Raw genomic sequence first — 13,851 nt, forward strand, 5'->3', positions numbered from 1 at the left:
GCCACTCTCTCCACTGGTCCTGGGGGGTTCATCTGTCCTGGGTTCACTGTATTTCCAGTTCCTATCAGTGCCAGTGTACATCCTCCGGTCCAGCTGAAAACTACTTATATACTTCAATTTTTTCTATAGTCCTGTCCTTGTAAGCTGTGTTCAACATCACAACAGTTTCTGGGATATTTTTCCTGAGCAGAAAACAAAATTTCACAGCCGCACACGATTCTCCTAAATCAGCTTCCACAAAAAATGAAGTTCGAGTAAAACTGCTTTTATGAAAAAAATGCACTTGGACCAGAGAGAACCTTCCCAGGCAGTGCCACTGGGTGCACCAACTCACAGTTGCTTGATGCTCATCTAGCAGGAAAAATGTGTCCATGAAAGCTCCACCCAGTGAGCCTTTCTGGTTTGTTTGTGTTTTTTTTGGAGGGGGGTACCCCCTCGTAGTGCCTCGGTTTTCCAGGTCTTAACGTTTTCTGCCTTTGTGCACTCTTACCACTTTTCTGTCACTCACTGTAGAAGACTGTTTTCATTTACTAACAGGCCTTACATAGATTCTGGCCTTCACAAGTTGTCCTGTATCTTAGACCTCAAATTAGGTCTGTTTCATCTTGGACACAAATTCATTTCTCTAATATAGTCTCACCTTAAGATCCCTGAACTGCTTCCTACGTCTCACAAAATATCTACATTTGTTTCATTTAGCATCTTCCACATTGCAAAATAGTGCATTAGTTGGGCTTAAAAGCAACTTGTATGTATGAAATGAAATAAAGTCCTTTGTATGTATCTTTTATTACCAATTCAAATTTAATTGATCATTTAATTTCTTCATGCTGACAGGAAATTGTGTTGTATGTAATCATGCTCTTTCTTTCAGATAAGCTTTCTTAACTGATTTCTTACATAAATTCTTGCATTTCTCTTAAAGATTTTACCTTAACCTTTTGATCAATCTCCCAGTCTAAAGTTTGACTTTAATCTGTTGTAGTTTCTATTGAAATAATGAAAGTTGTTTTATTATTATTTACCCTTTCTACAGAATATATTGTACAGTACAGTTTTTTAAATTTTAACCACAATGATGTTTGCTGTAAAATTTTCTATAATAGTTGATGGAAATAAATTTGTTGTATATTTTAGAATATAGAAAATAGGACTGGTGAGTTGGCAAGAAAGGATTAGGCCTCTCTTTACAACTGTGTGTTTTGTCACATTGAACTGAAATTTGAATATTGTCACACAAGCCCTCAAAAAGTGCATTTATTAACATCTTTATTAAGAACACGTGCATGAAGTATGTTATGGCTGTCAGAGGCAAAGAATTTCTGCAAGACCACTGCCCTGTTGGGTGTTTATTTTAAAGTGGGCACATTTTAAAATAAGATTCATTTTCACTGCGAGTTATTGTGGAATTCTTTGACTCTGTCTTTGCACACCTACTTACTATTGTTTTTTTGTGCACTCATTTACCACAACCCATCATTCTTTGCTTTCTCCTTCCGTGTTCACTTTCCTAAGAGTATCTACGAGGGAAACTTTGGGTGTGGCTACTTAAAAGAGAGGAGAGCATCGGGACTAGTGTTTTGTGAGGACACTACCTCAGTCTATAGAGCACTATTTGTGAGTTCTCCCGTGTTCTTTCTTTCTGTTTGTTGTAATGGCACCGGCCAGATTGTGGACTCGAACTTCTAACGCAGTCTACTCGATGGCGGAATGGCTTGGCATGTTTGTTTGTGTTTTCTTGCATGCTATCAGTCACTGTGTTTGTTTTGTGCTTGCTTTTGAAATTTTAACCCTCCTGTTACATTGGTGAGTATGTCTGATGGTGAGAAGTACAAACTTACTGAGTGGTTATGCAGAAGCTTAGATTCCTAAATTGCTTACTAATAGTTCATGGGGAAATTTTTTAAAATAAATATAATTCTCCTGAGGGAAAAATGAAGCCATAATGACTAACGTTTCATTTCTTGGGACTCATTTCAATATACGATATAATTATTTCTCTGTAACATTCAAATAACCCTATTAAATCTACATCCTACTAAAATCAGAAGTGTCAGGGCTCATGCAGCTGTGTGTCTGGCCCCTGAGAGGCTTCTGTTGAAAAAACTTCCATGCAGGCCAGCTGTCAGTCAATGTTAGGGATAGTCACATGAATAGATGAAAGTCCCTTTTTTTTTTTTAACCTGAAAATTTGCCTTTCCCCTGAAAGGGCATCTTTTGAGGAACTTAGATATTTCATAGAGTGAATAATTGAGTTGTTTTGTTTTGTTTATACCTTTCATTGGGACCTGATTTTGGTCACATGGTTTCTGTTTCCCTAAAGCCTTTTATACTTTTGCACCTTGATAAGGCCTCTTGGTGCTTTTCATAGTTATTTTCCCTTGAGCTGGGCTCAGAGAATGCCACCAGTAACTTAGTGTCATTGGTCTAGAAAGCTAACATTCAGGTTTAATGCAATAAGTAATGACAGTTTTAAACATTTATTTGGTCCTTGAGTTGAATGAATTTATTCCGGATCAACCCCCTGCTGAGAATTTGCATTTCCACGCCAGATAAATTGAATCATGCTTTACATTTTAACCAGATGCGCAGGTCCATTCAGTTTAACTGGGGTAGAAAAATGCATTCTCAGCAAGGAAATCAAAACAGGATGAAAACCGGTTCAAAACTCTGGTCTAATAAGAATACTGTACATTTTTTTGCAGCGCTTTCTGTCTGTTTCCGAAGAATTTCCACATCCATTCTCAGTGTACTTTTATTAACACAGAGTATTAATAAAAACTTGAAGAGTGGGCATTTTACCCCAGTTAGAGATGAGAAAAATTAAGACTTTGAAGGGTTGGATGAGCCGTTCAGAGTCCCAGCAGTAGCACGAGTCATGATTGCCTGACTTCCCGCGTAGACTTAGTCAAGGCCCTTTTACAAGTCTCCATGAGGTCAGTGGTACCTAAGGACAAATATCTTCAATCACTTTTTAATAAAGTACCTTTCTGCCTCAGGCATTTCTTAGTCAGAGACTCCATACGCTGGTAAAACTGGCAGTACAGTTCTGTTGCATAGATTCTGCTCATCTACCTCCAGTAGTTTTTCTGCATTTATTTTCCCATCATGTAGGCTCTTCACTTAATGGAACGCTCTCTGACCATGTGTCATAGTTTTGGTTTTTTGTTTCTAAATGCTTTATGATATTTAACTAAAAATATTCTTGGTTATAAGAATTCATTTTTCTCCTGCATTATTAAAATCAGGTGTTATTCTTTATTATTGGAACATATGCATTACACAAAATGCTCTCTAAAGTAAATGTGAACAAATTGATAGTTGGGGTTTTTCCCACCCTACGCATTCCTTTTCAGTATGGAAAACGAGTAGTGTAGACCAGCACTTTCTCCATTTTCCCCAAAAGGCTGAGATAATTGCTATTTCCAGTAAACATTGTCAATGATTGTCATCTTCATTGTTCTCTTACTTCTACCTTTTGAAAAGTACTTTCAGTTTTCAGCTCCATGAGTACATTACCACCAATGATCCCCATGTGGAAACTCTTATTTTCTTTTATTCTGGAAATTGTCTTGTTATAATTTAGAATTCTAGAATGCTGCGCTCCTTTTTTTGATCAAATCCTAGGCTTGAATTTCAAACTTGAACTACAGTAATGTTCTCTGACTCATAGTGGGTGGTTAGCTTGACTATCTCAAAGTTTTATAAATAATCTTGATAGCGAACATTTATTAAGTACTTTCCAATAGCCACGCAGAATTCTAAGTATTCTACATCTAATCCTCAAAACGTCATAATCATTCTATAGGTAACCAGGACAAAGCTTAAACCACGGATTAGAGACCCAAGGTCACATGGTTAAACAGTAGTAGAATTGATATTTGAACATAATGTGACCCCAGGCTACATTCTTGGTATCAGGATACCAAGAATGATATTCAGCTCAATTATAGTATAAAATCGATTTGTTCTCACTATAATATGTTCATAATTCTCTATTTGGAATTTCCCTAAGATGAGTGCTATAGTTTTGAATTAAGTGGTTATGAGTTGGGCTGTGATCCACAAAGTCAGAAGTTTGAAACCAGTAGCCGCTCCAAGGGAGAAAGATGGGGTTTTCTACTCCTGTAAAGAGTTACACTCTTGGAAACCCACAGGGGTAGTTCTTCCCTGTCCAATGGGGTCATCATGAGTTAGAATCGACTCAGTGGCAGTGAGTTTGGATTTTTATTGGTTTGTTTTTGATACACTAATACCAGGGAGCGATTTTATAGCTATACTTACTGAGATCCTAACGCAGGATGACCCTCTTTTGCGTGTTATTTTTGGCTCCCACTAAAATAAATTACAGGTGACTAACCAAAAGGTCGGCGATTCTAAGTCCCGGCTTCTTCATGGGAGAAAACGGTAGCAGTCTGCTTTGTAAAGATTTACAGCCTTGGAAACCCTATGGAGCAGGCAGTTGCTCTCTGTCCCTTCAAGGTCCCTATGAGTCAGAATCATCCCAACAGCAGGGGATTTGGTGCCTCCGTTTACAGTGATGAGACCAAGGTTTGAAAGGGAAGGTGACTTTCTGGAGGCCTCCCCCCTGGACCTCTTGCTGGGGCAGCATTCGAATGGAATTTTAACCCCAAGGTGTGTGCTCTTTGCACGTCCTCACTGTTTTCTCTCTGCCACCTTAATCCAATAGCACAGACTTTCTTTGCTTTAATTAATGCATGTCAGAATAATTTGTATATTTAGTGCAAGTCTTATCTTTCCGAAAAGTTAGCTTTGGGGAAAGTTCTAAGGTGCCAGGATTCTTAAGAACATTAATCAGCATCACCTAGGAAGCTGTTAAAAAATACCAGTGTCCCAGCTCCACCCATGGCCTGATTTCAATTGATTCATTCATTTTTATAAAGCTCCTTGGGCTGTTTTAATGTGTAGCCTGGGTTGTAGATCAGCTTCCATGTCTCATTAATCACGGCCCGGTCAGATATAGATCTGCTCATCCAGCCCAGCCTACCATAGTGCTGAAGTGTGGACTGGTTGTCTTTTGTTTTTCATTTTGAAATGTTCCATTTTAAAAAATCAAGATAAATTTAATTTAACACTTGAAATAATGAAAACCAAAATGGTGAAATTTAAGAAACAATTCAGTCTTGCCCTTTAGAGGGCAGAAAAGTAATGGGTTGAGGTAAAAGAAAAAAAATCAATAAAAGTAAGAATTAAAATCCATAATAACAGAACCCTAAAGCCAGAAGGAACTTTTAAGTGATGTATGTCAACCTGTACCTTGTATACTTTGAAATCTATGAGGGACAAAGTAGAAAAATGGGTTCTATCTTTATTATATTTTTGGACCAAAAAAAGTAAATTTCCAAAAATATTAAAATAGCAAAAAAATTTTTAATTAAATAAAAATAAATAGCTATTGCTATTATAATACAGAATTTGGCTTGAGAACAACTTGGGATATAGTATGTGCTTTAAATGAAACCTATAGTTATAGTTGGTTTTCTAGGGGATTGTTCTCACAAAGAACAGTAAATAGAATCCTAAAGTTTCATTTCTTTTATTTGTTTTAAATCCAAAAGATTAACTGTTGGGGACAAAGGGGGGGTTAAAGAATAGCAATTATAGATGAAGAAATACATTTTTATATTTAGATATTAAAGGTTTATTCTACAATTAAAATATTGGGCTTATAAAATAATTTTACAAACGGCATTTACTGTGGGGCTTTTTGGGGTAATTCTTCTTGGTGATTTTCGCACAAGAAGTTTTTGTGTCTCTTTTTGGTTCTCATAAATGTTCGTGTCATTAACCTTACATGAAATCTTCATTGCATGTTTTAATTAACCCTTGGCATATTCATTTTCTTCTAACGTGAAAGAGTAACCCATTAGAATGTAACCCCGACGGCTTGAAGAAGGCTGCAGTTCAGAAAGCTTTCAAGGTAAACTAACACGGTTTTCCATTAAGCTCACAAAGTTAATTAACGCATATTGAAAGAGATGAGACCTTAATTCTCAAATGAAATCATCAAAGTCACAAGATTACTTTCCAAACTAATTGCCGAGGTGGAGAGATCTTGCTTTGTTATCCAGGATTGAGTGTTTAAGAAAATTTCAGTCAACGCTGAAGATAAACCTTTTTAAGTCCTGCTATGATAACTTTTGTTTCTTTCCTGTGGCCTTAGCTATACACTTATCTTAAGGGGTTTTTTAATCACCTATACTTTCATTTAATTTGAACTCACAAAATTGGTGAAATAGAAGTTTTGTTTAAAATCACAATCAATTTTTAGATTATGATTTAAAGGTATTCGTGTGATCTGTGAAGATACGTTTTAAAAATCACCTCTTCCAATATGTTGAGTTAGGGCCATCTCTGAGTAAGCAATCTCCTGGCTTTTGATACTTCTATGTTCCAGGGATAAATCTGTTGAAAAGCTTTAGGTTTATTAAATGAGGTAATTGAAAACTAAGCTCCACCCTAGAAAATTATGATATTAGCATGTATTTTGTGGCTAAATTGTTATAACTTGTAGTTTCCTGTAAATTAAGAGGTTTTATCCTTTTTTTCTCTGATTTCTTTGACTATTTCAGACTTAGATTTGGTGTACAGGGGTTAATGGGATGCTGAATTAGCAATTTAAATATTATTATCGCTTAAAAATTCAATCCAAAAAGAATAAGAATGATTTTTAACCGATTCAACTCTAGAAAGATGAATTAGGTTTCAAGAGTGAAGGAAGCTAGCAAAGTCTGCTTTTTTTAATACATTATTTACCAGCCCTCACTGTTTCATGTACTGAAGCAGTAATAGTAGCTCAGTGTAGTGAATTACTCTTTTTAAGCACTGATTAATGGAAAAGTTGATGTAAGTGTTTTTCCCAGACACTGAAAGATTCTTTCCTCACCCATTTATTTGACATCTGAAGGTTACTGAACAAGAGAACATGCTGATTAAGAACAAAGGCTCTAAAATTAAAGGATCTGCTTTGAATTTCAGCATAACTGCTAAGCTGTGTGGCCTATGGAAAGATGTCTAATCCTCTTTGTTTTGGTATATATAGACTGGAAGTAACAATATCTTTCTCATTGGTTTATTAAGTAACAAAAGAATATATACAAGGGTGCATCAAAAAGCTCACGGAAAAAATTCCATTATCTTTTAATTCCATTTTCCATGAATTTTTTAATAAACATAGCTAAGATAACAAATGCATTATACTTGTTATATTATCATATGATCTCATCTAGACCCACCAACAAGATTCTGAAAGTTAGCCTTATCCCCAGGACATGGACTTGAAAACTGAGGTTCAAATAGATGAAATATGTGAGTCTCAGTAATAAAGTAGTAAAGAGCTGAAATTTAAATGCAAGGTGATAGGATTTTAAATCTCATCTTTTCATTACACCATATGCCTTTGACTTGTGCTCAAATAGAAAACTTTCTGCCAATGATTTGACCTTAGAATCTAAAACAGCACCCATTTTAAGATACATCTACGAGAAAAGACCTAGTTAAACACGGATAGTATTTCTTTTTTCTTTTTTTTTTCATGTAGATAAAAATTTATTATTATTTTTTAAACATTTTATTAGGGGCTCATACAACTGTTATCACAATCCATACACACATCAATTGTGTAAAGCGCATTTGTACATCATTCTCAAAACATTTTCTCTCCACTTAAACCCCCGACATTAGGTCCTCATTTTTCCCCTCCCTCCCCGCTCCCCCCTCCCTCATGAGCCCTTGATAGTTTATAAATTGGTATTTTGTCATATCTTGCCCTGTCCGACGTCTCCCTTCACCCACTTTTTGGTTGTCTGTACCCTACTTATAAAGAGACCTTTTATTCTTAAGACAGACATCGATTTTTATCATGTCACTCACCTGCATACATACAAGGACAAAAAGATGCTAAATAATTTAGTCAAAGCCTAACAAGTGTGTCACTGTTTCTCTCTCGCCCAAAGCAGGTGTATGGTGTTATCTACTGTAAACTTCACTCTGCTTTCAGAGATGCTAAAAAGGGGAAAACAAATGTGTGTTTCTCAGAATTGATAAGTAAATCTGTAGGCTGGATGGCCACTCTTCAGGGATGAACTAGGTATATACTTTCATTACTTCAGACACAAAAGCAGTGTCTGCACCAGAGACTCAAAAACAGCAGCTTAACCAAGACAGACGTTTATTTTCAAAAGAATTGGGCCTACATAATCAGTAGTCCGAACTCCACAGTCTTGGAGATCCAGGTTCTTTCTGTCTTGTCTCTGCTGTGCTGAACACATGGCTTCCAGATTCTCACAGTCAAAAATGCTGGCTGATCCATTCCAGTCAAGAGAATGGGGGAAAAGAGATGTGGAACATTTGCCCTGTCCTTTCAAGGCCACAACTTATTTCCGTTGCCACAACAAACTGCAAGGGAGGTTTGGAAAATCGTATAATCTTTATTTACACAGGACTTGTGCCCAGTTACAACTCAGAAGTTCTAATACTAAAGGAAGGCGGAAATGGATTTTTGAGGTACAATTAGTTGTCTCAGCCACATTTGTCTATATCATTGAATTTTTAACAGTATTTATGTCATTTTGCAAAATTCATTTACATCAAAAAGATGCACCAGAAAATAGATTATCTGTCACATTAGGTTTGAGCTAGTGATATTTTATTCCAATACTAATAAGTTTTTGATGCATATTTTTGTCATTGCTACATTGTTGAAGATGAACTCTAAAATATTTAATCAAGAAACATTTTTGTGATCTGATTTAATTTCCACTAACATATTTAACTGCATCTTTTTGTGGGCCTAAGTTATAAATAAACCTCATGTCACATATACATTTTACTATATGTTCTCCTATTAGCTATCTCTGCTAATGTATGTGTCTTACTGTTTTATCTTATTTTGAATTCTTTCATTTTATTTACTTCTGCTTAATTTATTGTGGTTCTAAAGTGATACTTATTTTTCCAGTCAAAAGTACTTAGCAGCTGGTAAGCAAAATTTGATATTTGATAGCTATGTGTTTATACAAAGGATATTACGTTGAAAAAAAAAAGATGTTTGTTTCTGACACTTTGTGGTATTTTTACAATGTCAACCGAAGGAATATTCTGAATTACATTTTCTTTTATTTGTACTTCCTTGTGTTTTTCTGTTTCCATACATGTTTATTCATTTTGTTATCTTGGCTATATTTTGAGAACTGAGATATTCATTAGAGATATTCAGACTATTTAAGTTGTCCAAAGTAGCTAGCTTTAATAATAGAGTATGATAGCATTTTAAAAGGCTACACAAAAGGAAGCTTCCTGAACGCATTTCATGGCACATACAGCTATTGCTTTGGAGTGGGCTGAGCCGTTACTTCCCAATTAAATTGTCCCTAGGTATTTCCTGTAGCTTACATATCAAAGTTAATAGAAATATTTATTACATGAGCTAATGATTTAATTTTTTAATAAAACTCATCTCACAATGTGAGTTTGTTTGCTTATTATGACTGTTTGTTCTTTTGTCTGTTTGTATTTGGATAGTCAGGGAAGAAAATAAACAGCAACCCAAATCCTCTTGTTCAAATGTCAGTTGGACACATGGCTCAAGAGAGTAAGGTAAGGTACTAATATTTTAACTTGTTTTCAGTTTTTCATATTTTTCACTCTTGCCAAACTTAGATGTGAAACGTCCAGCTCTAATTAGACGTGTATGGACTCAGAGGACATTATGCTGAGTAAAGTTAGTCAATCAGACACAACCAGAAAGCTTTTCTAAGGCACCACTGCTACTTAAAAGAAAATCAAGGAGAGCTTTGTATACCACAAGAAACAGAGTTTGATGCTTACCAGGGATGGGAAGAGGAGGGAGAGAAGAGGAGGTCCTAGGCTGCAGTGAATCCTAAAGTTTGAGGTGCCATCCCCTGGCGGGGCTGATTACGGGACCAATCCAGCGTCGGGGAGAGGAGTGAGGGGCTCACAAGCAGATAGCTACACTTATCCAGAATTATAGGCTATAGTACAAAAATTTTTAATTTTCAGGTAGTGCTGAGTAATGGGTTTTTTGTTTTGTTTTGTTTTCTGAAAAGGGGGCAGTAGGCCAAATAAATTTGGGGTTTTATGGGTTAGCAGTTAAAGGGGAAGATAATACCCATAAGAGGGTGTGTTAGTTTGGGTACATTAGAGAACCAAATCCACAGAAACCCATATGCATAACAGAGTTTTATATAAAGGGTGAGTGTACATCAAGAAAGCATCCCAATCCAGTGCTGTCCAAGGCCACAAGTACAACATTAGCACATTTGTCTAATACCAATCCACAAAGTCCTCCTCCATCTCACAAAACACACGCAATGACACTGACTGCAGGAGGAAAGCTGAATCAGTGAGCGTGTAAGCATCTCAGCGCTGGCATGGGTCAACAAATATGATTATATTCATATTTAAGAAGTGAAAGTATTGTTACTGCTGTAATTAGCTCGTTTTTCATAATGTGAGAGCATTTTCAAAAATTTTGTTACAGACCACTGTTCATTTTTCAATTGTTGACAATTTAAGAGGCATACAACAATGGCTAGACTCTGGAAGACTAATGCCAAGTTAAGATTAAATTTTAGTGTTTGTCATTAGGGTGAACATATAGGTTGTGAATTTATGGAAGTTGGTTTGATAACCATCCTTGCATATATATACATGTATATGCTCAGTAAATATGTCTTGGCATTTCATTAAGGTTAGCCTAAGCTCCTAAACAGGAACCCAGGTGGCATAGTGGGTTATATATTGGGTCAGCAAGGTCAACAGTTCAAAACCACCAACTGCTCCAAGGGAAAGATGAGGCTTTCTACTCCTGTAAAGAGTTAGTCTTGGAAACCCACGGGGGCAGTCCTTCTTGGCCCTATAGGGCAGAATCACCTTGATAGCAGATAGTTTGAGATTTTTGAAGCACCTGAGCATGTTATGTGAGTAAGCCCTTTTCCACAGCACAGAAAATATCAGCGCTGACATTTGGGTATTATTTGCAGATTCGTTATAAAACCAATGAACCAGTGTGGGAAGAAAACTTCACTTTCTTCATTCACAATCCGAAGCGACAGGACCTTGAAATTGAGGTACTTCATTTGTGATTTTTAACAGATACATTGAAATTTAAGGTGACCAGATTTTAACATTGGTAAAGCAGGACAAAAGCAGGACACCATTGATAAAACTCATATCCGGGTGAAATAGCCACATGGAAGCCGAAAACCGTATACCCTAGCTTGTCGTGCATTCTTTCCCAGACTTTTTTAAAATGCCGCGGGACATGGGAAAAATTGTTAAAAATCGGGACTGTCCCGCCAACAGCGGGACGTCTGGTCACCTTAATTGAAATACAGTTGGCAAACAATAAAGAGCACATATCTGAAGTATGCAGTTTGGTAGATTGTGACTGACACATGTTAACAATTAATATGATTAGCATATGCATCACTTTTTACTCCCCAAAGTGTCTTCATCTCCTTTGTCATTTATTTCTCTCCCAGGTAACATGTCGTATATCTGCCATCGTCAGTATTGTTCACACTTACTAGAACTTTTGTATAAATAGAATGACTTTTGAAAATTTAGCCTTAAAAGAAAACTCTGTTGATACAAACAGCAATACTTTCTCAGTCAACAGATAAAAAGGTTGGCCGGACTCATGTGAAAGCACAATGAATAATCCTGGAAATGCTCAAAAGTAATTGGGGGTATTGGAGAAAGTGCAAAAAGCATTGCTATAATATTATAGAAATATGTCCTTCAAAAATCAAAATCTGAAGCTATTTTCTGTGTTCTTCACAGTAGTTATTTTGAAATTCATCTATGTTGTTACAGATATCCACAGTGTGTTCTTTTTTATTGCTGAGTAGCATTCCATAGTATGGATTTTTGACAGTTGTTTATTCAGTCACTTGTTGATAAAAGGTTAAGTTGTTTCCAGTTTAGGGCTATAACAAATCAGCTCCGAACAGTCACACACAATGTCTGTCTTTGTGCCAGTACCAACTGTCATTATAACTAATGCTTTATGCTGTTTTAAAATAAAGTAGTGGAAGATCTTCATCTTTGTTCATTTTAATAATTCTTTTGGTTGCTTTGCAGTCCATATGACTTTTTTGCATCATTTTATCAATATCTATGGAAAACTGGCTGGGATTTTAATGGAGCTTACATTGAAAATATAGATCAATTTGTAAAGATTTGACATTTTAGCAGTACTAAATCTTCAATTCATAGAAAACATAACTCACACTATTTTCTCTTTTTTTAAATCATTTTAGGGGCTCATACAGCTCTTTTCACAATACATATGTACATACATTGTGTCAAGTACATTTGTACATTTGTTGCCATCATCATTTTCAAAACATTTTCTTTATACTTGAGCCCTTGGTATCAGCTCCTCATTTTTCCCCCTCCCTCTTGTAACCTCCCTCCCTCATGAACCCTTGATAGTTTATAAAATTTTTTTTTCATGTCTTACAATGACTATTGTCTCCTCCCTTCACCCACTTTTCAGTTGTCCATCCCCCAGGGAGGAAGTTATATGTAGATAGATCATTGTGATCTACATTGTGATCCATTTCCCCTTCCTCGCCCCACCTTCCCCTTCCCCTCCTGGTATTGCTACTCTCATTATTGGTCCTGAGGGGGTTATCTGTCTCTGTGTTTCCAGCTCTTACCTGTAGCATTATACATCCTCTGATCTAGCCAGATTTATAAGGTAGAGTTGAGTTCATGATAGTAGTGGGGGAGGAAACATTAAAGAACTAGAGGAAAATTGTATATTTCATCGGTGCTATACTGTACCCTGACTGACTCGTCTCTTCCTTGTGATGCTTTTGTAAGAGGGTGTCCAGTTGTCTACAGATGGGCTTTGGGTCTCCACTCTGCACTCCCCCACATTCACATTGATAAGATTTTTTTGTTCTGGGTCTTTGATGCCTGATACCTGATCCCATCAACACCTTATGTGTTGGTGTACTTCTTCCATGTGGACTTTGTTGCTTCTCATCTAGATGGCCGCTTTTTTGTCTTTAAGACCCCAGACGCTATATCTTTCTATATCTGGGCACCATCAGCTTTCTTCACCACATTTGCTTATGCACCCATTTTTTCTTCAGTGAACTTGTCGGGGAGGTAAGCATCATGAAATGCCAGATTATTAGAACAACGTGTTCTTGCATTGAGGGAGTACTTGAGTAGAGGCCCAATGTCCATCTGCTACCTTGATACTTAACATATAAATACATGTACATAGATCTATTTTCCTAACATCCTCCCCCCACTGCTATCTAGTCTCTGGGCTCTCTACTCCAATAAAGAGTTACAATTTCAGAAACTCACAGGAGCAGTTTTCCCCTAATCCTACAGGGTTGTCCAATATTTTCTTAGGAATTCCTTAGTTTCTCTCAGCAATATTCTATAGTCTTCAGTAATCGTAGCTTTCAGTAATTATACACAATATTTTCTTGTGTACCTTGGTGAAATTTATCCACCTTTCAGGCTTTTCTCTCATTTATGATAATGTGACCCATGGTTCCAGTTGTGAGGATTTTGGTTTTCTTTACAGTGGGTTGTGATACCTATGTGGTACATATGTACATTTGAATATTTAAGGCAGCAATCTTTGATCTTCCTTAGCAAGTGCTTCAAGTTCTGACTTTCCGCAAGCAATATGTCATCTGCATATTGCAGGTTGTTAATAAGCCTTCCTCCAATCCTGATACCATATTCTTCTTCATATAAGCCAGCTTCTCTGATTATTTTCCCAGCATACAGATTTGAATAAGTGTAGTGATAAGCTACAACCGTGATACACACCTT

At 36.5% G+C, this 13,851-nt stretch overlaps 1 protein-coding gene across 1 annotated transcript in view; it reads left to right on the top strand.

Annotated features, from left to right (window-relative positions):
- Positions 1–13,851, top strand: part of ESYT2 (extended synaptotagmin 2) — a 133,241-nt gene that overhangs the window by 98,522 nt on the left and 20,868 nt on the right. Inside the window, exons 15-17 of the mRNA XM_045290141.1 lie at positions 5,879–5,941; positions 9,544–9,618; positions 11,025–11,111. Of these exons, the coding sequence (XP_045146076.1) occupies positions 5,879–5,941; positions 9,544–9,618; positions 11,025–11,111 (225 nt within the window). The remainder of the gene's footprint in view (positions 1–5,878; positions 5,942–9,543; positions 9,619–11,024; positions 11,112–13,851) is intronic.

The sequence above is a fragment of the Echinops telfairi genome, unplaced genomic scaffold (assembly GCF_000313985.2).
Source record: "Echinops telfairi isolate 266 unplaced genomic scaffold, ASM31398v2 ScPeMD7_31;HRSCAF=116, whole genome shotgun sequence".
NCBI lineage: Eukaryota > Metazoa > Chordata > Mammalia > Afrosoricida > Tenrecidae > Echinops > Echinops telfairi.